General features: G+C 32.9%; 2 protein-coding genes across 2 annotated transcripts in view; one reads left to right on the forward strand and one right to left on the reverse strand.

Moving 5' to 3' along the window:
• Positions 1-19434, forward strand: part of LOC113401306 (tubby-related protein 4) — a 31625-nt gene extending 12191 nt beyond the window's left edge. The window contains exons 3-15 of the mRNA XM_064215324.1: positions 3162-3344; positions 7363-7536; positions 10164-10425; positions 11889-11989; positions 12379-12603; positions 12892-13108; positions 13238-13441; positions 13590-13711; positions 13793-15488; positions 16000-16204; positions 16301-16451; positions 16706-16906; positions 17586-19434. Coding sequence (XP_064071394.1) covers positions 3162-3344; positions 7363-7536; positions 10164-10425; positions 11889-11989; positions 12379-12603; positions 12892-13108; positions 13238-13441; positions 13590-13711; positions 13793-15488; positions 16000-16204; positions 16301-16451; positions 16706-16906; positions 17586-17702 — 3858 coding nt within the window. The 3' untranslated portion in view covers positions 17703-19434. The remainder of the gene's footprint in view (positions 1-3161; positions 3345-7362; positions 7537-10163; positions 10426-11888; positions 11990-12378; positions 12604-12891; positions 13109-13237; positions 13442-13589; positions 13712-13792; positions 15489-15999; positions 16205-16300; positions 16452-16705; positions 16907-17585) is intronic.
• Positions 19435-19966: 532 nt separating this feature from the next.
• LOC113401239 (RWD domain-containing protein 1) lies at positions 19967-23823 on the reverse strand. The gene is made up of 5 exons (XM_026641074.2): positions 23626-23823; positions 23347-23549; positions 22632-22775; positions 21960-22146; positions 19967-21015 (listed from the first exon to the last, which is right to left on the reverse strand). The coding sequence occupies exons 1-5, from the start codon at positions 23693-23695 to the stop codon at positions 20897-20899; spliced, it is 723 nt and encodes a 240-aa protein (XP_026496859.1). The 5' UTR covers positions 23696-23823; the 3' UTR covers positions 19967-20896.
• Between the last annotated feature and the right edge of the window lie 165 nt (positions 23824-23988).

Consider the following 23988-nt stretch of genomic DNA (forward strand, 5'->3'; position numbering starts at 1 on the left):
TTATATCGGCTAAATTATAAAATTTCCGTACACAATTGTATTAAAGTCTTGACGCAAGGTCGATATAATTGTAATAGAATTTATGAGTATTTGTACGTTTAAATTACATAATTGTATCGCAGTACGTGACTTAGGTTTACTAAGCAGATAAAGCTCGAGCTATAAATAAAGCCTGAAGGACAAAACTTAGTACACATAAAGTAGACTGTAAAAAATCGAACCGATGAGTTTCTTTCGCCGTTTCTTCTCAGGTATTTTCTTTTCTGAACCGTTAGTAGTATTTAATTTGACGATCAATAAGTAAGTGAAATGCTTCGGTATTGAATAAAGGAATTTGAATTTGGATAAAAAATATTTTATATGTATATTTCAGAAAATATAAATTTATTTGCTGACAATTTTTGTAACTTCTATTTTATGTTATCAGAACGTCGGTAAGATTGTATTAATATAACATAATATATTGTATTTCTTAGTAAATGCTGGTGAATTTCCATAGAAAAGCAAAAAGTTGCAAAACGTACAATAATAGTATACAGTGAAACGGTATTAATTTTAAATGCATACGTGGCACCCGAAATGTTCCCGACAGCTTCTGATAGCTTGAGTCAGAATTAAAACATTTAATGAATAAACGAGTATTTTTATCTCAAGCGAAGTAGTAAAGACTGTGTTTGTTGAATGTACGTTATTCGCTACATATTTTGTTCTCCATTAATAATGAAATATTATACTCATCTTAATGATGTAGGTTTACTTAGAGTACTATAAAGATAAAGGCGTAGTTGACAATAGCTACTTATAAGAGGAAATTACTTCTAGGTCTGTTCATTCTCCTTTGAATATCTTTCAGTGCGCTAAATGTTAGATATTCAACTATTACAAGAACCGCAATCTTGTCAAACTCTAACAAAACATTCAGCTAGAAATTTTTCATTGTAATTGAAAATTCTCTGTAAAGCCAACTTTGTAAGTTCATTGAAAGCATATAACTTTATTATCCCTACAGTAAAATATTATAAATCCTTCTAGTAAGTTGTTATGAAAACCAAGTCATTAATTTGCAACTTAGCTATTTAGTATACAGAAATCTATATTATGTAACTTATTCATGTAATCCTCAGTAGAACTCTGCCAACCTCCCAAATCGTGATTTGCGAAGTTGGCCGTGATCCCACCCCATGCCTCGGAAAACGCGCAAATCCGTATAGTCTTAAGCACTTCGTTTGTGTCGAATGCCGTCCCATCGGACGATGATAGTAACAGAATACAGAGCACTTATGATCTCAAAAATATCTATTTCATCTTTAATTAAATAGATATTTTTGAGTTAAATACTTTAGCTTCACTTACTTTCGATAAATTTTTTTGAAGATTGCCGCCATTGCTTTTGTTTTTTAATGACTAAGAAACATATTAATACCTGTGGCTGTTTTTTTATATTATTTTTATAAATTACTGATATATATGTTTATTAAATTACGCCAAAGAGTTTTAATGTCGTTGTTTTGTCGTTAGATGTTTTAATATAAAGCTATACGTAAATACACGAATAAATTAATAAAGTTCAGATCAATGTGTTTCTGCAATATAAAAGCAACATTTCCTTATCTACAGTTTATTTTTGTTTACTTTGGCAAAATCGCCGAAAGTAACTCTGGCCGAGTTACTTTCGGTTTTTACTATTTTTTAATAATAATAATGAATTGAAAAAAAATCGACTTGACGTTGGGGAATCATCCCCAAGCCGTGTTACTATTTAAATATACATACACATTAATTTTTAATATGAGATATCAGCAACAGACATTCAGTGTTAATATAAGAAAATACAGTTAGACAGAGAATTTAAGTAATTAAAACGAGCAGCAATACTTCTTATCGCCATGAAACAAATTGCATTTCCAGGATGCAGTGATAAATGAAAGAAAAAAAAATATTTATGAAAGCACAGATAGTTTATATAGTCTACGAATTCGAAACTTGTATAACAGTACGAGCATGAGATGATGTATTGATGGGATGTAAATTGTCGCGATTTACTATTTGGTTTATAAATGTTTGTATTTGCGGAAAATTCTGTTTTTGTACCTACAATACTTTGAATTTATATTTTATATATTATTTGCTTAGATAGTATTTTTTGTGTCATTTACTAAGATGAGAAAATAAATAGTATTCGTATTCCTACAGTCAGAATGAGATTTGGATCATACGATTTTGTTATTACAAGCGCAAAGGGTAATATTTGTGAAAACATAATATGTCATTGTTGCTTTGAAAATAAATTTCGGAATATTATGTTATTGTGAGTCTCCAGTGAAATATCCGCTTTTAAATGTACTGCTGGGCTAAGGCCTCCTCTCCCTTTGAAGAGAAGGCTTGGAGCGTATTTCACCACATGGGCCCAACGCGGGTAGTGGATCCATATCTGGCAGAATTTCAGCGAAAGCAGTCTCACGTTGGTTTCCTTATATTGGATATATGTAGGTCGTGTAGAGAGATAGATAGATAGATTTCACCTAGATGTCCGAAAATCCACAACAGCGCGATTTTTAAGACATTTTCTGCCTCGCACGACCACTCTGTGGAACCAGCTTTCGCCGACGGTTTTTTCGAACCGATACGACTTGGGAACCTTCAAGAAAAGAGCGTACTCTTTCTTGAAAGGCCGGCAACGCACCTGCAAGCCCCCCGGTGTTGCAGATGTCCATGGGCGGTGGTAGTCACTTTCCATCAGGTGAGGCTCCTGCTCGTTTGCCACCTATGACATAAAAAAAAAGAGCATAATTGCTAAGATGACACAATGGCGTTACGTGAATTCAGCGCCAATGAATTTTCATGGGCTAAGTTTATATTTACAATTTATCTCATGTTCAGAGTTGAAGAAAAACATCGTGAGGAATGCTACTTGCGTCGGATGAAATTGTATCAAATTTGTATCCACAGACCCGCGTTAGACCAGCGTGGAGGAATAACCTCTGGTCTTTATTTAAAAAGTCTTTAGTAGTCCTTAAGTTACATCAAGTTTTAGTTTACGGTGAGGTAGAGGTGAATACTCAATAAAGACGATATACGATATAAAATATGACCTTAAAATAAATGAATTGGGACAAACTTATTATGCTTAACATTTATATATTTATTCTTATGCAATAAAGGTGATCCTGGTAAAATGGAACGAGCCGTATCAGAAATTGGCATCGTGTGACAGTTCAGGTGTTATCTTCGTGTGGATAAAGTACGAAGGCCGGTGGAGTATCGAGCTGATCAACGACCGCAGTACACCTGTCACCCACTTCTCTTGGTCACATGATGGAAGGATGGCTTTGATATGCTATCAGGTAACCTAAACGATTTTCTATTATTGTTATAAAATTATCTTTTAGTTATGTATTAATTTATATAAATACAAGACCAACCAAGAGGGAAAGGTTTGAATTAATTTGTTAAACCTAAAATACTATCGTAACATAAAGTAAAATACGAACATTTCTTCATCGTATTAGGTGATATTATTTAAGGTGGGTCACAAGCTTTGAAATCGAAGGTAAACATCAAAAAACCGACAACAGAGTAGAGAAAGCGAAACATAGAAAATATTATAATAATATAATAAAAACCCCCGAATTGTAACAGATCAGTTAATTGCCATCATTACAAATGACATCAGACAGTTATACCTACTATTTGAATAGATAAACATTTTAATAGATTATATAATAGTAAGGTATTAGATAATTTACCCAGCAAGCAGCATACAGAATGAATACGTTCAGCTAAGCTTATCTAACAAAAATATATACTGTTCATTGTGTAGAGCTGTGCTATATAGAACTAGACTTGTGGATATGCCTAAGTTTCTTAGTAGTTTCAGCTATTAATATTAAGGCAGGGCCTTTTGCAAAAGTAGAGGTAACTGCTAAATTAATTCGAGCCATTGTTAAGTTCCCTATTCATGCAGAGGCACGAGGGTGATTTCAATATAATTTTACTTTACGTGAATATAGTTTATAAAGTTTTACCAAATTTAATTTTAAATAAAGTAGATTTCATTTGCAGTATTGAATATTAAAATTATATTATTCGTAGGAAATATCTAACTCGTGAATTATTATGTTCCACTTACATATGTCATAAATAAATGTAAATAACAATAAAAATCAATAAAATATACATAAATATTTTATTTATTAATAAAATAGGATCGAAATATTTAGAGGACACAAAGTATAAAATTTAATTTAACATTGTATTATTGATATTGTATAAGTTACAAGCATATATTTCGAAGACAAAAAAACAAATATTGTCAGAAAAATTACTTTAATGAACTAAAAGTCCATATAAGTGATGTAATTTTAATAATATCTTATATTAAACTAACTGTTACTCGCGGCTTCGCTCGCGTAGAATATGAATATATTTACAAATTAACTTAAAATATTACGTAAATTTAAGACCTCTTTGTATACCACATTGGTGTGTATTTCAACCCTTAGGTAGAATATCCAGAAACGCTTAAATGCGAATCAACTCATGTTTAATCGGTAGCCCAAAAATAAAGTTTCATGCTTCTAACTTAAAAATGACAGACTTCCAGACTAACCTGTATACGGAATGTTAACCCAATTTCCCTCCTTAGGCGTAAAATATCCAAAAACGCTTAAATGCAAATCAACTAATTTTTAATCGGTAGCCAAAAAATAAAATTTAATGGTTCTAACTTTAAAAATGACGGACTCCCAGACTAACCTGTATACGAAATATCAACTCCTATTTCTCCCCTTAGACATAAAATATCAAGACAAGCTTAAATACGTATGTACTCATTTTTAATCAGTAGCCCAAAAATAAAGTTTCGTGTTTCTAACTTCAAAAATAACGGACTTCCATACAAACGTTTAACCCCTATTTCACCCCTTTAGGGTAGAATTTCCGAAATTCGGGTGTCATGATATGTTAGTTTATAAGTATACAGACTGAAATATAAGTTTTATGCTTCTAGTCCTAAAAATGACAATACTTTCAACAACTTACAACCTTTCATCCCCATTTTCAACCCCTTACAGCACTTTTTCCAAATAAAAAGTATGTCCTTTCTCAGGCTCTAGACTATTTGTGTACCAAATTTCATTTAAATCGGTCTAGTAGTTTTGACGTGAAAGCGAGACAGACAGACAGACAGAGTTACTTTCGCATTTATAATATTAAGTATGGAAGTATGGATTACTATTTATTGGTTGAAAGGGAGATTGAGCTTGAGCAATTGCACACGTAAGTAAGTAACCTATTAGATCGCTAGCTCCCAAAAAATATAACTTGAATATTCCTTTTATATAATTGTTTTAACGGGCTAATTTATAGTATTATCAAGTTTGACTTAGAATTTATATTTATGAGACATGATAATTTAACTTTTTTTTTTATTAATTAAATTAGCTATACAATTTATATACCTTTGCGTTATAAATAACGCCACATACGGTGAATCGATATTTTCTTGTAAGTTATTCTTAACTTACGCCACCCTCACGACCTACTTTGATCAAAGAACTAATTGATTGCACAAGAAAATATTTTTATATTAATGATCTCTAAAGAGATGAGACAAAGGCTTAAATATAAATACTCATAACGACCTCGTTACTATCTAGTTGACGTGCTGTACATCTTGATATAAGTTTTATTACCTTGAACCTTCTACGTTTAGTTTACCTTTTTATTACTCCTAGTAGATTTAATACAGATATTTTTATATACCACTAAAACTGTAACTTATAGAGGAAATAATTTACAGCGCATTAATATATTTTATATCTGTTCGATTTACTAGCTGTGATAACCTAACTAAGGGTTCCTGAATTTTACAAATTTAACAAAGATGAGATTTAAATATTAATAAATATTTTGAGACAATATTAATATAGTCTAAATTCTTAATATTTATTAAGACTTCAAAATACAATCATGTTCATCTATCACCGTTATAGTTTAGGCTCAGGAATTATATGTGTAGAGTGTGAGCTTTAGAGAGTAAATTAATTTTATTATTATTTAGTATTTAGAAGACATTTGCGAATACGTTTTTTTTTTTTTAATTCTACCTTTAGGGATGGACAATAAGAATCAAAACAGTATTCAGACTCTATCATACTTATAATAAAAATATGGACTACCAAAAAATCTAAATAAAGAAATGGATTAATATCGAATCCGTCTCGATTACATCAGAACTCCATTACATTTGTTATTGTGAAGGAACAAATATTTATATAATTTCGATGAGTATTATTTTATTGGAAAACGAAATCGCTTGTAAATCCAGAAACAACTATACTCACTGTGCCAAAGATAATAACTAGTAAGTATGATATCGAATATATAACGCTATGATATGAAATATGTCATTTCAATTTGCTTAAAAGGCTTCTCTGAACTCGGATTTGACACATAGAAAACATAAACACATCGTGCATAAATTACGATAAGGTTTGCATCTTGTTAGCATTTAATTTACATTTATGATCGTAGCGATCTCAATTCTAAAAAAGCCCACACACATTATAAGCGTTGTCTGTTTGTTTGTTTATATTATTGAATCTTTTGTATTCGTTTCCTATAAGAACTAATGGCATTGGGCTTACCTTACTTACCACGAATAAGGCGTGCTTGTCATTTGTCATTTGAGCGTTTCGTACGAATGAACAACAACATAGACAGACAATAATAATAATCTAAACATGTCGCCCTATACGGTTATATATATATATATATAAAGTAATTTTAACTTCGATTTAAAAGTTAATTGATATTTTTCTTGTCTTTAAACATGCATTTTTGAAAAGATAGCTAATTAAAAATATAGAGTCAGTAATTATTGTCGACTTTTTTTTTACGCAGAAAAAACAAAAAACAATCAGTTTGTTTGCATTCATAGTAATTGAACGAGCGAATAATTGTATGATCTTGAATACATTTTATTTATATCTTATATCTCATACCTTACTATTATTATATATTTCTAACTGCCTCTTTGGTGTAGTTGCTAGCTCTTACTGGCAGCAAATATCAAAGTCCTAGGTCCCCCCAATATAATGTTATTAGATTTATCCGTTAAGAAATTTTCAAAAGCAGCCCGCAGTTTGGAAGTTAGCATTTTTAACTAACTCACGTGATTCGGAAAGAACGAAAATCCGTTGAGACTGCGCCTAAGCTCTCTCCGGTTCAGTCGGCTTTCTGTCCCATCGGATTATGGGAGTGATGAGTTAGAGTGCTTGGGCACACACTCGAGTACTAAAATATATCTTAATATTTTAGTTATATGGCGCGTAATGAGTGGAGCCCTCTTTAATTTTTCAGGACGGATTCGTGCTCGTTGGATCTGTAGCAGGTCAAAGATACTGGTCATCGATGCTCTCGCTTGACGCTCGTATCACATGCGGCTGCTGGACCCCGGACGATAGCCAGGTCTACCTCGGAACTGCATCGGCTCAGCTTGTTGTAATGGATGTCCACGGCGCTATGGTGTCGCAGGTCAGAATTTTTAATATACATCTTAGATTTTTAGATGTTATTTATAAGGTTTCTTAGATTTTCGGTGTTTAGGTAATTTTCCACTTCAAAATGTAGAGTAACGTTTTTCTTTTATTGAGTATATTAGTAATAAAACAGAAGAAATGCTACAATTCATTTGAAAGTTAATTAGTCTGGAGCTTTTATATATGGTTAAACGGTAATTAAATGTAATGAAAGCAAAGGCTCCGTGTAGGCGAGCCTTTTGAATTTCATTAAATTTCAGGTATATAAAAACTATATAAAAAGGTACTTAACATTTCTTTCTAATACTCCGTTAATTATCTATAAAATGTTTCGAATTTTGTAATTATTATAGATAACGATGCAATTTGTAATAAAACCTCTTTCAATTTAAAACTTTTATATCACTCTCCTGTATTATTATCACTTGTATTTTATATATATTTTTTTTATTCTTTATATACTAATTATTATGACAGAGTTTTCCAGTATAGACCTTACTCATACGTACACGTAACCTACTGGCGTATTGTCAATATACCAAACATAATACAAATCAAAGATAATGAGATTAAGATATAGACAATTTTAGTACTTTTTACTAATTTGATATTCTCTAGGATGATATTTTCGAGTTTTAGGTAGATGATCATATTCTGTCAAATATTCAAAATTATAAAGAAAAAGTTAGATTATATAATTCGACTAATAACTACAACGAAAGAAGTAAAAACAAAACATTTTTTGTAACGACCCTTCTAATGTTTCTAAAATCACACGAACGTGTTTAAGAGGTTTCAGATCTTTGAGAGGGTTAGACGTGACAGACTATAAGTGGTTCGCGGTTGCTAGTATAGTGTTGTCACACACAAAAAGTGATCTCAAAAGATAAAAGTACAAGTGAGCTTTGTTTTGTACCTATCTTAAAAATGGTTTGTCATCATTTAAATGAAACATCAAAATATACTTTATTCAAGTAGGCTCTTTAAATTTGCCTTTGATGAAGTTAATTAAACCTAAAGCTTCTACCACGAAAAATAAAAGCGACGAAAATTCAGAAATTACTTACCTTTTCCTATTTAAATAAATTACAAAAAATTGTCATTTAGGTATATGCAATTGAATTAATACATTCTGCATGAAACATAACGATTATTATATTTTCTATATTAATACGCCTCATTCATTACTACTTGTTAAACATGACATAAATAGTTATCGTCGTTCCTCGTTGTTCAATTAACTTGGCTTTTGAATGATTACACAATTTACAACCAACTAGCATTGGAACAGCCTGGTACAATAAACCTTTTCCTAAAAAGGAGGAGGAGACCTCGTACTAACAGTGGGATATTAGAACATTATTACATTTAATTTAAAATTGGTCTTTTTACATTTCTATTTGGTTCTTTTTCATCTGCTTCCCATATAATACTACAGCTAAGAAAATTAACATTGAATATTTATAATATTTTAGGATGTTAAATTTATGCCCAAATTACATATATTTTTTTAAATTTACTTTAAATAATAAAATCCATGCATATTTTTTCAAAACCCAAAATATATTAGGCATTCTTTTGATATTATAATATAATAAATAACTTAGTTTTTTTTAATATACATATTCAATCTTTATAATTTACAATATATTAACACAACAATTCAAACTATCCGTTTAAGTCAGTTTGTTAATTTCGCTTTGTTTGCGATCTCTTCCCCGCATTTTGTGTATTTAACGAATAACTTTAAATGCAAAAAGAAGATTTCGTTGCCTACCTTAATATAATTTTTATTGAAATACTGTTAGTATTAACAACATATATTAAACCTAGGACCTCGTTAGAAATAAATTTCTTAGTCGTATTGGTTTTGAATCGCCGCCAACTCCCATTTACATGCATGGCGATTGGCGAGCTACTTTGCCAAATTCTGGTTAACAACCTCAACTAGTCTGCTAGGAGAGTAGCTTCCAAAGTAAACATAGTATAATGTACATTTAAAACTGAATTTTGAGTATATATATCACTCATCTCTATTAGTTATACGCGACGATCTGCACATATGAATAAGTTGAAGAGAGTTTAATCATTAAAAAATCTTAATGAAGAGTTTTATTCTTTATTAAAAATTTTCGTTTCTGTCGTGTATGTCTGTATAAGTACCACCCATATCATATTATACTCTAACAACAAGCAACACTACTTAGTATTGTTGTGTTTCGGTTTAAAGGGCGAGTGAGTGTAACTATAGGCAAGAGAGATATAACACCTGAGTCCCGAAAGTTGGTGGCACACTGGCAAGGTAACATTTTACGGTACCAATGTCTAAGGGCAGTGGTAGCCCGATGGCCCGTCCGCCAAACTATGCTTTAAAAAACACAAGGGTTCGAAGCATGAGTGCGCCCATGTCATGAGGAGAACAAAGACAATAACTGTTAATTTATATATTTATCATACGGTAACTAACTGAGTTAGATATTTTATTATATAATTTCCTAAACACTTAGGATGATTTATCACCAGGTGGCTCATTGCCACATCAGCTTTCAGAAATTCAAAATATAAACGAACACCTGTTATAAAATATATATTATGTATTAAACGCTTAATTATATTACGAAGGTGCAATTGGTTGCTGAAGGCGGTATAATATCAATGGCGTGGTCGTGCGAAAAGTTCAAAATGGAGGAGGGTGAGGAAATCGGCGAGAACAACGGGGGTCACGTACTAGCCGTTGCTCTGGGCAACGGGGAAATTGTACTTTTGCGTGGACATGATGATGTTAGCCCGTTTCGTATTCACACTGGCCTAAGAGGCAACACGCTGGCGATGGAGTGGGCCAATTCTCGGGAATTACTCGCTGTGGCTGGAACTCTTATTGCTGGTACGTACACCCAAATAAATGTTTCAATTATTCAATTTAATTTTTATAAGCATAATAATCATAATTTGTTTTTCACTTGTTGGTAAGGCGTTATGCCCGTCATGGTAGATACGCACTTACCAGACATTCTACTGCCAAACAGCAATACTCTGTATTGTTTTATTTCGGTTTGAAGGGTGAGTGAGCCAGTTACAAAGGATACAAAATCTTAACGTCCAATGTTTGTGGCGCATTGGCAATCTAAGGAATGTTTGATATTTCTTACACCGCCAATATCTACGGGTGTATTCGCCACTTGCAATCGGGTGGCCTAATTACCCGTTCGCCTACTTATTTATAAGGTTCAGTTAAACCCCCTTACAAACATTTTCAAAATTATATTTTTTCAAATTTATAATTTCAGTAATAAAATATAGATATTAATCTAATAAAATATATATTAGAAGTTGTTATTAAATTTTTTACATTAAGTGTATTTGTTAGTCTAAAATAAAAATAAAAAGTAATTAAGTGGCTTCAGTTTTTCGACAAAAGGACACATACTGTTGATATTTTTAAAGTCGATAGTCGGTTTTACCATTTCTTAACGTGTTATTGGAATAATAAAAAATGCTCTGTTTTTATTACTACGGAATAAACCAAAAAATATTAACCCTAAAGTAGTTTTATACATAAAATAGTTTAGCGTCATCGGGTGGAAGCGTGAAAAGATTTTTATTTGAGAAGATTGCGGCTCGGCCGTTGAATAGCTCCCATTTATCTATTATACGGCTGTAACTTGGCAATTTGAATAAGTAGACGGCATTTTATAAGAAATATTTACTTATCTTGATGCGTCTATTCTTGAATACAATATATCATTCGGATATTCAAATTTATTATTTATTAAAGACTTAATATCTTCTCTATCGTGTGATAATGATAATGGAATAAAAGTCGCGGTCATACGTACGATATAATGTTCCAAAAAGTAATTCGCTTCCTCATATGAGTAACTTTTTCTAGTGGAATTTCGTTATTTAACGATGTTTTAATGCCTCTACATAAAACTTTCATTAGATATTAAGATGATCACCGTAGCGTGATACTTTAGCTATTCATACTTTTATAAGTTAAATGTTACAAGAAAATGTATAGTTTTTTATCATTTCCTGTCATAACTATTGGTACAAAAGAATTTATATATTAATATTTTATTATTCTACATAAAATATTATATAATTATAATATACGATATAAAGATTCCGTAAAGAATTGATTAGTGATTTTAGGTTTACCTGTGTACGTTGAACTATTGTTATAAATTATCAACAATTCATACAATAATTATAATCTATCTTTCAAAATTAATTATTTATAATTAATAATAAGTCCTTAACTGTTGGCGTCTATTAATTATAACAATTATATATTAAAATATTTTTCAAAGATGTAGGTACTATATACCGGTATTATACTTTTAGAGCCAAACGAGCCCGAGGACGAACCACCTTTTAAGAACGTCGTAAAATTCTACTCCGACACGGGGGCACTAATTTACACTGTTCCCATTCCATACACACAAGTAAGTATAGTGTCAATTTTTAGCTGTAAACGCAATCAAGAATTTAACCAAAAATTGGTTAAATTCTTGTTTGCGTAATTCTCTAGAGAGATAAAAATAAGACATTTTATTTATATTTGACCATATATTTTATATCGCAGTAAGTCAGCTTAATATAGTAAATCGTCACCATTTTGCCTTTAAGGTGGCATTGCCAAAGACTACTAAGTCTTGAGCTGCCAGCCGTAACTGCGGTGCTATGCTTATATTAAAAAGCTGGTCTAAAGTAAAGTAAAAATGTGTCGTATATAGGTATTAGAATCTTTATAAGCCCAAATATCTAATCGACAAAAGAAGAGTAACATAGCAATTGTATACTAACCATAAGCTACGCATTTCGTATTTAACAGGCTAGAGTAACAGCACTGACATGGGGCCACGCAGCGCGGCGGCTGTTCGTGGGCGCGGGCGGCGCGGTGTGCACTGCGCGCGTGTGGCGCGTCGTGGCGCCTTTGCAGCTACTGGCACGCGTGAGGGCTGCATCCGCTTTGAGACACCCGCGATTGGCTGCAAAGTTACCTTTGCCACCTCGCCTCCAGCCAGCGCTGGCCAGTCTCTTCGCCCATACTATACGAGTAAAATCTTCGTTTAATATTGATGTTCTCCTAATGTAACTAATTAATATTAACAACAGAACATTTATGAAATATAATATATATATGTATTAGAATCATTAATTTAATGGTCAGTGAAATAGTCAATTTAAAAATATATTTTACTTTTTTTTATATTAAACCCATAAGCTGACAAACGCAATATCTGTTTTTCATTAATATAATGGAAACCAATTAAAATAATCATAAATAATTATAGGTGTATTGTCACAATAGGTATATATATTATATATAAGTTATTTTTTGTAGTGTAACGTTCCCGAAGCAAATGAGCTTCGTCGATTCGTTTCACGACCACCAGCGGCAGGGGGACGATTGCATTGTACAATGTTACGCCATGACGACGAGGAGGCGGGCGCCTACACGCTGTACTTGGAGCATCTCGGTGGACTCGTCCCGTTGCTCAAAGGACGAAGAACGAGTAAAATCAGACCTGAGTTCGTCATATTTGACCCGCAAGGAGAAGGTTAATGTTTTAACTATGATTATGCAACGAATATTCTTTACATATAAATATTTAAAGGCTAAATAGTTTCATTTAAATTAAATTATTTCTGAGCGAAGTATTAACATGATCGACACATTAATACGACAGAAGGAGTAACTGGCTGTCTGCGTGAGTCGAGTAGCAGCAGCAGCGGTGCCGGCAGCGCGTCTAGCAGTAGTGGTAGTGGTGGAAGCATCGGAGGTGGCATCTCGTCTCCCCGCCCGCCGCGCACGCCCCGCGCTCCCCGTCGGGCTCCTCGTCAGCCATTGCCGCAAGAGGATTCTTGTTCCTCAGACACTGAGAGGGAAGATGGTATGTCCTGTCCAACGGCGTACAATAACTGACCTTTATCAGTAATATTTTAATATTCATTATATTTCTTGCTATATTTACATGAGCTTTGTCAAAACAAAAAATTAATAACTTAGATATATGAATAATATTCAATCGAAAAATTTAGGGTGTTCAGGATCTCCAAGATTACAAAGACGAAGGCGTGCTCGCGAACGACGAAAAACTCGCAACGCAACTGATAAAGATGAAACTCCTGATGAATTAGCATATATAGACTCCTTACCCGAGGTATTTGACTTTTTTTAATTATCTAAACTGATTGAGCTTTATAAAAAGAAAATAATAATTTTAATAAAAAAAAAATTGCAGGATGTACGACTAGTGGAGGTGACTTCTAATATTTGGGGAACAAAATTCAAAATGCATGGCTTAGCCAAGAATGTTCCAGCGAATCTCGGTCAAGTGACATATAAAACCTCTTTACTGCATCTTCAACCACGACAAATGACTTTAATGATAACAGAACTGAGGGACGATTATCCAATTGGCCCAGATCCTAATTTTAATCCAAATATATTTTCGGAGGATGAAGAGGATGTATTTCAACCTAGCGAAGTAAATTCTCCATCTCATATGAATAATAATATCAGAAAGAAATTCAATCCAGTTATTGTAACCGATAGAATGACCAATACAAATAACATAATTAATCAATCTGAAATATATTCGCCCAATAACAATACTTCAAACCCAGCTTTAGCTCGAGCTGAGTCTTATGACGAATTTCCGTATATAGACACAAATGATACTATGAGTAACATACCTGAAAATGTTTACAACGCGAACTCTGTGCGACATTCAGCGCAGAATTCTGAAAAACGTGTAAGCAATGCGTCTGCTGTGACCAATCGGCACGCAATTTCACCATTAAGATGTGAAAGTTCTGTTCCTACTCTTCAATCACCTAAAAATGCAGTAGCACCAACAGATATTATATTCGAAAGGCCCTCACCACAAACAGTGACTTGCGGCGGGCGGGGTGACTTCTGTGGAGGTCGAACAGATTATAGTGTAAGAGATAACACATCTCTAAAAGGAAACCTATCAAATATCGATCAACAACCATTTAGCTTAAATCTTAGCTTAGAACCTAGTAGACAAGTGATAATCAAAAAGTGTGATAACCACGTCTCTGACAATTGTCTTTCTAAACTAAGAAAGAACATTTGTAGCAGAGGTGAAACATCATACGAAGTGAACGCAAGAATTTTGAAATCATTATGTAACAAAAATTACGAGCACGAAGTGCATCCCGATGCAATGAACAAACGCACAGATACGATTAAGAATTTACAAAAGGGAGAAGATCTCAAATACATCGACGAGGAAACACCAGTCGACACGAATATCAACAATTTGACGGACAAAGTTCGAGAAAGCAGAGTACAAAGGACAACTACAGTAGTTCCTATAAGTCCCGTATGTAGCGGTTTGCCGGTATATGATACGATGACGCGGAGCTGCAGCGTCGGTTATTTGGATCTCGTTGATCCACAAGTTTTACACGCACAAGTCAGTCTGACCGCTTTACGCGGAGAACCACCGCGACGTCTCATTCTAGTCAATAATAAGAGACAACGCCGTCCAAGGAGATATTTTAAAGCCAGTGACATGAAACAGATAGAAAATTTAAGAACTCCAAGTTTAAGAAAGTGTGGCAAGTCAAAGAGTCTCGACTCTGGGGAACTATCAATAACCGCGGAAAAGGGGAAAAAACAAACGAAGGCAGACTTGAACGTGAAGGCTGACGTTTCCGCAAATTCAAGCAGTAGATGTAATAGCACAGGGGAGGACAACAGTGGGACGAGCACGGAGGAAGGGCGAGGACGAAGAGAGCGACGAGAACGCCCCGCTTGCTCCGCGTGCCGACTGCTGGCGCCCAGCGAGCGCCGCGAGTCCGACGCGCCCTACGTGTGCGCGGTGTGCAGCGCGTGCGCGTCGCCCGCACCCCGCGCGCCTCCCGCCGCGCTCACCGACAGTGACTCCGATTACAGCAAGTATTATAGTTAGTAGTAGATGCTTTCTCTCACCCGCCCCCTGACTACTTCAACGGTGAGAAATAAACGGTTTCGATGCCGCAGCTAGCCGAAGTAGATACGATCACAGAGCTTATAGGTGCAAGTAGATACTGGCCGAGACCAAACACAAGTTTTAATTAAGAACTGCTCACTTCCCACATCAGCTACGGAGTTTAGTTACCCCTATGACGGGACTGAACTTTGCAATGCGCATGTGGCTTGGCGGATTAGCCGTTTTCAATTTACGGTCTATGGTGACACAGAGTAGAAAAACTGGCTTCGTTCTGCAAATATTTTTATTAGTTCTGAAAGATTTAGTACAAAGAGTATTGCACCATATTATTACGCTTACACACTCAATGGTTAAAATACTACTCTATCGACCGATAAAGCACACGCCTAATAATATATAAGTAGCCGTATAATTTGAAGAGTACATAGTTTACAATAAGGGCAAGCCAACGAAATTAAAAGTATTTCACATTTTATTAAAACTAGGTTCACTAGAGCAGCTGGCGCTCCGCCTGTTGGCGTCTCGTTCGTCACAGCGGGCAGGCGGCGCGGCCGCGGCGGGCGCGTCACGGGAGAGCAGCTCGGCGCCCGCGTCACCGCGCCCGGCGCGGTCCACCGCCTCGCCCGCGCCCGCGTCGCCCGCGCCGCGCACCTCGCGACGGCAGCGCTACTCGTCCGCTTCTCCCATTAGGTGTGTATATTCGGTACTCCTTATTTTTTATATATAATTATAAAACGCAAGTTTTCATTAAAATTAATATAAACCAACCAACTATTTTTTTTCCAGGCAACTTTTGAACTCGCCTCTCCTTAACAGAAGAAGAAATAAGAAACTTTCTGAGAGCTCGGACGATGAATACTCCAATGGCTACAATGAGGTCAATAGTAAGAATTACAGAGATCTTGAGAGCTTTCAAAAAGCACAACTTAGAAATAAGGTAAGAATGATATGTAAATTTCGATAATTTGTAAACTTTATTATGCTTAAAATTTCTTTCAATCGTTAATTTAGATAATATACACACTAAACTTCAACATCCGTTCAATTTATATTTGCCGCCTAAATTATTAAAAGTCCATATTTATTTACTTCCAACTAACAACCGGCATGCGTCGCAATGTGTCTTTATTTTCATTCTAAAAAAACATGATCATTTATTTCTTTTTCTATATGTAAGTCGTATGGTTTCAGCTCAAGCGCGCTGGTGGAAGCATAAATATTGCGACGTCTTCAAGTGCCCCGGAGAATCGCAGCAGCAACCGACGTCAGCTCGTCATGCACAACAAGGCGCCAATGTGGAACGAGAACAGTCAGGTCTACCAGCTGGACTTTGGAGGACGTGTAACTCAAGAATCCGCAAAGAATTTCCAAATCGAGTATCATGGCAAACAAGTAAGAAAAAATATATCTATTTGCTATAATATACAAACTCTTTCAGTTTTCTTGCTGTTGAGCTATATGAGCAGGTTACGGGAGTTAACATGACTAAAATCTAATTCAGTTATCATTAAACCGATTTAATAATCATGATAACAGTAATCAAAATGGCGCAAGTAGAGCGGGAGTTGATTGGTTAAATTTTAAAGTGGTTTTCCTAAAAAAAATACTAGTACAATTAATGTTGATCTTAATAACATTATGAATGTGAAAGTTTGGACGTATAAATGTTTGTTACTTAATCACGCTAGAAGGGCTGGATGTATGTGTACGAAATTTAACACAGAGATAGACAGTCTGGAATAAACTCGCACATAGGTTACCTCATTTCTATCTCAGGAAATTTACGTCTTCCCTGGAATAGATTTGTTTTTGTTTTTCAGAGCACAGGTAAGACATGATTCTTTTATAATGGTCGTTTAGGGATTTATAACATTAGTAAAATATAATTTAATTTCAATATTTATTTTATAATAAAAAAAATATAATAACTAAACTTTAAAATGGCACAATGGCGGATTTAAGAGGTTTTTTGGCACATATGGTGAATGCTATGCAGGCAAAGATTTCGTGAGAAAATGAAGCCTATGAAGTAATGCATCTTTACTTAGAGATAACATTTCAATGGTTACAGGTAATGCAGTTCGGCCGCATTGATGGCAACGCATATACACTAGACTTTCAGTATCCATTCTCGGCGCTGCAAGCTTTTGCTGTTGCTTTAGCGAACGTAACACAAAGACTGAAATGAGCACTCGCCGTCAGTTACAGCAAGCGGTTACGATCCTATGGTTTTTATAACCGTTGCGGTGCGTAAATTATTTTTAACAAAAGCGCGGCTGTACATACGTGGACAATAGAACGGACTCCATTTTGTGTAGTGATCGTGTCCAATTCGTTTTGACTTAGTCCAATTTTTATATAATTTAATCTAATTCTTGTATGTTCTTGAAACAATATGTGTAAAAATACTATTCTATTAAATTTTTTTGATTTTATATCAAAAGTACTGATTGTAAAATATTCCACTATAGTAGGCTAAGTTGATGGCGATAAAAAAAGAGTCGTTGCTCCTTTCATCCCAGACTGTACATTAACTAATACTTTAGCTCATATCTAGTTAATGATTGATAGCTTACTGCGCATTTAGATCTTTGGTCTATGAGAAAAATCAACCAAATATTTTTACACTTACCTAGATAGCTGCGTAAAGTTATATCATAGTGTCACGGCGAATTTATAAATAAAATTCGTTGACGAGATTATCCACTGAGAAAAATCGTATCTCATTTCCAAAAATAGACCAGTGACTTGACGTAATAATTATGAACTTAAAGGATCACTAAGCCTAGTTAGTTAGTAACATTTTAATGTTGTTACTCATTTTTCATGTGGCCTTTCCTTATTTTGTTAAGGTAGTGTAATATTAAACTAACAATAGAATCCACAAATTGTTGTATTACAATTTTATCATGCACTTGACATGAATTCAATGTTGATTTATATGTTGTTGCACCAAAATAAATTCATATACTATGTACTATGTTTATTGTTTATGTAAATAGACTCGATTTTATATTTTAAATTGTATTGATTTTACTGAGAAATTATTTATTTAACACTTTGGGCCTAGAAAATAAGACACCTTCGATACCTTACTTGTATTATTAAGAACAATGAAATTTCCCTCTCCATCAATATGGTCGTTAATATTTTAAATAATTGTCCACTTATGCTAGTACTATAGGATGTCGGGGGATTACAATGTTGTATATTTACGTCGTTGTTGTGTTATAAATTGTCGTTTAATATTCATAATTCAATTCTTAGTATTATGTGTCCGATGTAAGCATATTATATCAGTAGATGATAAAATAAACATAACATCTGTAATGTACATACATTATAAGTTATGGGAGTTTTATTTCGATCTAAATCGATCTCAAATTATTACTATGAACAATTTTATACTTAAAAATATTTCATAAAGAACAGGGATTGAGATGATGCGTATTTAAGGCACTGCTGTTTGAAATAATTGTAGAAAAATATTTTTTTGTGTGATTAAGAACGAGATTAAATTGTTTTTTTTTTATGATTATACATATCCATAGTTAATTAATAATGTAGTTTGATTAAATACTTATTTAGTGATATTTAAATTTAATCATGTTTTTCACACATTTATTTAAAGACTGCTCTTATGATATTACTGCAAATATGAACGTGTTAATTTGATAATTTCTATTAATGATTTGCTGCAATTAATCTATAAGTTTTTAATATTTTATTAATGTTTAGTCCGTGTTAGGGAATAAATGTGATGTAAAAGCTAGTAATTTGTTTTGTTTGCTGAAAATAGTGTTGTTTTTTTTTACTTGGATGTTAAAGTATTTGTTGTGAGTCCAAATGCTTTTTTATTGAAATGTCATTTGTATATAACCATAGCAAAAGTGTAAATAAAACTATTCTCGGAATAAAAACATTTGTTTTATTTAAAAAATATAATAAATTAAAGGTAAAGAAATATGTACCAACAAGTCAAAAATAAAATGATGACTATTCTTTATTTTAAACAGCTATATAAGTATAATTAAAAAATATATAGTCTTATTTATGTAGCTACAATAACGCATAGGTATTATAGTTGGCAGTCATCGTTGCATATTTTTATTTTATTTAAATAACCAGCTAGCCATCCTGGCTTTGACCGGTCAGATTATCCATTAGGAAGTGTCAGGCCAAAAGTTAGGGAAACACTTTTTATACCAATTTAAAGCTATCTCACGCAGAAGCCTTTTATTTTATTTTGGTAATCTAACCAGCTGCTCTGCGCGGTTTCACCGTCTTAATCGTTCAGTAACAGTTCCGTGACACAGAGTCATAGCGTGAAACAAGTTCTTTAGCTTGTAAAGTAAGATTAGATTGACGAAAAATTCGATTCCTGTTTATGTTGTTTGTAATAGCGTTGGATTCGTTTTATTAAAATAGTTTCAAAATAAATTACAAGGTGGAAATAATTACATATATTCTAATTTTAACAAAAAAAGAAAGCGATGTTCATGTGTTTATATACATTTTAATAATTAATATTACAAAAGAGATTTATTACGTAAGTATGCTATTGCTATATTTACGATGTGGTCCATCCACCATTTATTGTAAGCATAACATTAAAATTCCCGCGTATTTTTGTTTGGTAATAAAGATGGCGTCACAACCGCCCACTGCTTTAAACAAATTATTACATAACCTTATAAAATAAAAGTTTATTTGTTGTAGTTATGCCAAAATGTACGCATCAGAATTATTATAAAAATATTAGGTTATTTTACTTTTTTTTTAATTAATCCCTAATGTATCCGTAATGGTACCTACTACTATTGAATTGGCGTGATCTTTTGTGTAGGATACACTATGGGCCGGAGTGCAGCACTTCATACATTTTACTAAGCACAGTTTGGCTTTCCTGTGCCACAAAGACTTTATTCGTTGTGTTTTCATCAATTTTCATGATAAAAATATTGTTAAACGGCAAAATAATTTTAATAATAGTAATGCAGTACTGTAGTCTTAATTTAAGTATATTTTCCCTGAAGTTTTTTTGAAATTAATTGGACAATACGACAATCATATCCAAGATAAACTTTTTCTTGCAATAAAATGAAATACTAAGACGATAGAAACAGCTATCCTGCCGTCTTCAGTGAATTTACTTTTATGATATCAATCCAAACAAAATCGCAAAAGTAATAAATAAACAACCCCTAATAATTTAAGCTTTTCATTATCTTTATTTTTAGGTGCATGTTGGGTATGTATCCTGTAAATACATGCACCAAATTGATTTTACTTCAGAAGTTATTAACAATATTCCAACAAAAGAAGGAATTTTTTAGGGCCATGTTAATAAAGCTGGTGCTAATTTAAGCACAAAATCTTTTGTTAATCACTGTCGCTGCTCTGCCCTGGAACATAATCTTCATCATCCTCGTCATCTTCTTCGGAAATTTCTAAATCATCCAAATCTTGGAAAAGCGACTCATCAACTTTTACAGCATCGCCTGAAAATATTTATTCGAATATTACATATATATTTGATACATTGGGTGATTGAAGATGTAGCGATACTTATCCCGAAAGTAAGAAATAAAAAAATAATCCGTTACTATTAATAAAAAATACAATATATCTGAAAGGACAATATCTATGTTTTTATGATATCTCACACATAGGTCATTGATTTTAATGTATTAATGGGCTGCTCCGCTTAGTGCATTTATTTTCGAAGATTCAAATGTTTGGCTAATATAGTTTATTCTAGCATGCGAGTGATTATTTCTCAATTGTAACCAGATTTATACGTGTACACTGTCGAATTATCTTTTTGTTCCAAAAGAACTGGGCAATAAATTCACATGTCCGAATCGTAATATTAAGTGTTCACAGAATTGATTTTACAGTAAAGCTTGAATATTGAAATTTCACCAAGATCATCTTGAAGTATCACTGATCGTAGAATCGTAGGTTGAATCAATTAATTCACCAGAATTAATTGATTCAAAATGATTCAATCATCCCATGAGACACTATTAATCGATTCTGATGAATCGTTTCATCGCTACATTCTAATGTGGACTTTTTGGTCGCACCCATTTCAGTAAGTAAAAATGGGTTTAAAATTTTAATATGGTGTAGCAAATCGTGCGTTCGGTATGCCAAATATATGACTAAAAATTGCTCTAATAGCACGAAATACTACATAGAATATTGAAGATAAAAATAAGTTTTTGCATGATGTCTCAAAAGAATAAGGCATCGCAGGATGCCTAGCACATACAAACAATGAAAATTAATAGCACATACAAATCATCAAATTTAAATTATATCCAACATTTATTGAATGTAGGAAGATAGTCCAGCTTACATCATTACCATCTGTCTATTGTAAAAAAAATACTATACCATGAACTAGCCATTGAGTAAGTGTAAGTATTATAAAACTCACCATCATCAAGGAATTTGAGGTCAGACTCATTGAGAGTAGTGTCTCTCAAGAACAATTCTTTGCCTGTTAATTTATTCTTATCTTTTCCTTCCTTTTCTCTCTTTGCTGGTATACCCATATCTATCTCAAACTGCTTTCTCCATGCGAGGAAAGATTCTACAGTTACTCTTGTTCCTTCAAATCTTTTCTAAAAAAATATATATTTTTATTTCAAAAATACAATAAATACATTCTCATATATATCTATCTATACAAATAAATGTAGAGTTTTTTTTTGTAATATCTAACTGAGAAAAACTATGAAACCAATATACAAACATAAAATTTATACCAGAAAATACAGTGTGTTTCAGAGAATGTTTTATAATGAAAGTCAGAAATTAATCTATAGATGTGACAAGCTTGAATTTCATGTTCATGTTTTAATATAGTTCATGTTTTATCATAGTTAAAGCATGAACATGAAATTAAATTTTTAGTTATTTGTCATAACAAATAACAAAAAATTAAGTCAACACAACCCATATATGCAGGTACACAAAGTTAATTTATGTTTGTGCAAAAACTCTGGTTCTCGTTTTATAAATGAACCAACCAATCAGAGCTATAAATAAAATAATGATTAATGATGTAGAATTTAAAATATTTTGAAACATTATTATAATTTTATACCAATTCTGCTTCTTCATCCGCCTTCTTTTTAGCGAGAACTTCTTCTTCTCTTTCTTTTTTGATGCTGTCCCATTTCACATTGAGCCATTCCTGACCTGCAGATACTAGTGTAAAAACCATAACCATACCAAGATTTTCTTGAGCCTGTAAATAGGATCAAACTTAAATTTTTATTATTTACATTATAGTTACATAAAAAATTGCTTCTTTTATTTGTTATGTGATTTAATATTACTAATTGATGAATATTTTAGAAATATGTATTTCAAAAAGAGATAACTTTAATAATATCACTAAATTAAATAATGTGCTATGGCATTAATTAACACATAAGCGAAATTGAGTTAGTCTTTTATAGATTCTTCTTATTATTTTAATATTAAAATAGGTGGACAGGTTGCCAAGAAAATAATTTATGCCAGAAAGAAATATCAAACACCCATTCCATTAGGCGCAACCAACCTTGGAAACTAAGAAGTTATGTCCCTTTTACCTGTAATTATACTGGCTTCAGTATGCTTAATGACCATAAAACCAGAACACAAGAATGCAGAAAGTATAACTGTTTGGTGGTTAAATATGTGATGAGTGGGAACTTTTCCAGCTTACAGTAACCGCACCAGAATAAACCATAATGTATTATAACTAACACAATAATTTATTTAAATAATTTGATAACCTCTAATTACTTGTAGATAGTATATAAATAATTTACTTGTTCCATTAGATGATTGTACAGTTCAGTCTTGTCAACAATTTCATCAAAAATTTCATCCGTAATTATTTCTACTAAGGGTAAATCTTCTGGATACTTTAACGTGTATGTGAACACCAACTGACATGCTAATCCTTCACCATCATCATACTCTTCCGATTTAATAGGTATGCTAAACTTGTGCATTGGTTCTGTCTGTAAAACTACAAAATATTTGTTTAAATAGTTGTCCTTTAATTGTAAGCAAAATATAACTTTTAGACAAATCACATAGTTTACTTTGCATATCCCCATAGTATATCGAGTCTAATGCCTCCACTTCACTTGTCTGTTCATAATTGTAATCCATGATTAATACTATACAATGCAGCCTAAACTTTATTCTATATTTTACTCATACAAATAGCTTATTTCAACATAACCAAAATCCAATTTAAAATCAGTACATAGATTTGAGAGGTTATACGACAACGATAATATGTCAATTAAATGTCAAATAATAAATGTCAATTTTAACAATAATTTATGAACCAAGGAGTAGGCTGCCACGTCCTAAAATATTATAACACAAAATATAAATGTACCAATAAGTATAATATCCGTAACAATAAATATTATCAAGACTTTACGATCTGTGGTCTT

The sequence above is a fragment of the Vanessa tameamea genome, chromosome 7 (genome assembly GCF_037043105.1).
Source record: "Vanessa tameamea isolate UH-Manoa-2023 chromosome 7, ilVanTame1 primary haplotype, whole genome shotgun sequence".
Classification (NCBI taxonomy): domain Eukaryota; kingdom Metazoa; phylum Arthropoda; class Insecta; order Lepidoptera; family Nymphalidae; genus Vanessa; species Vanessa tameamea.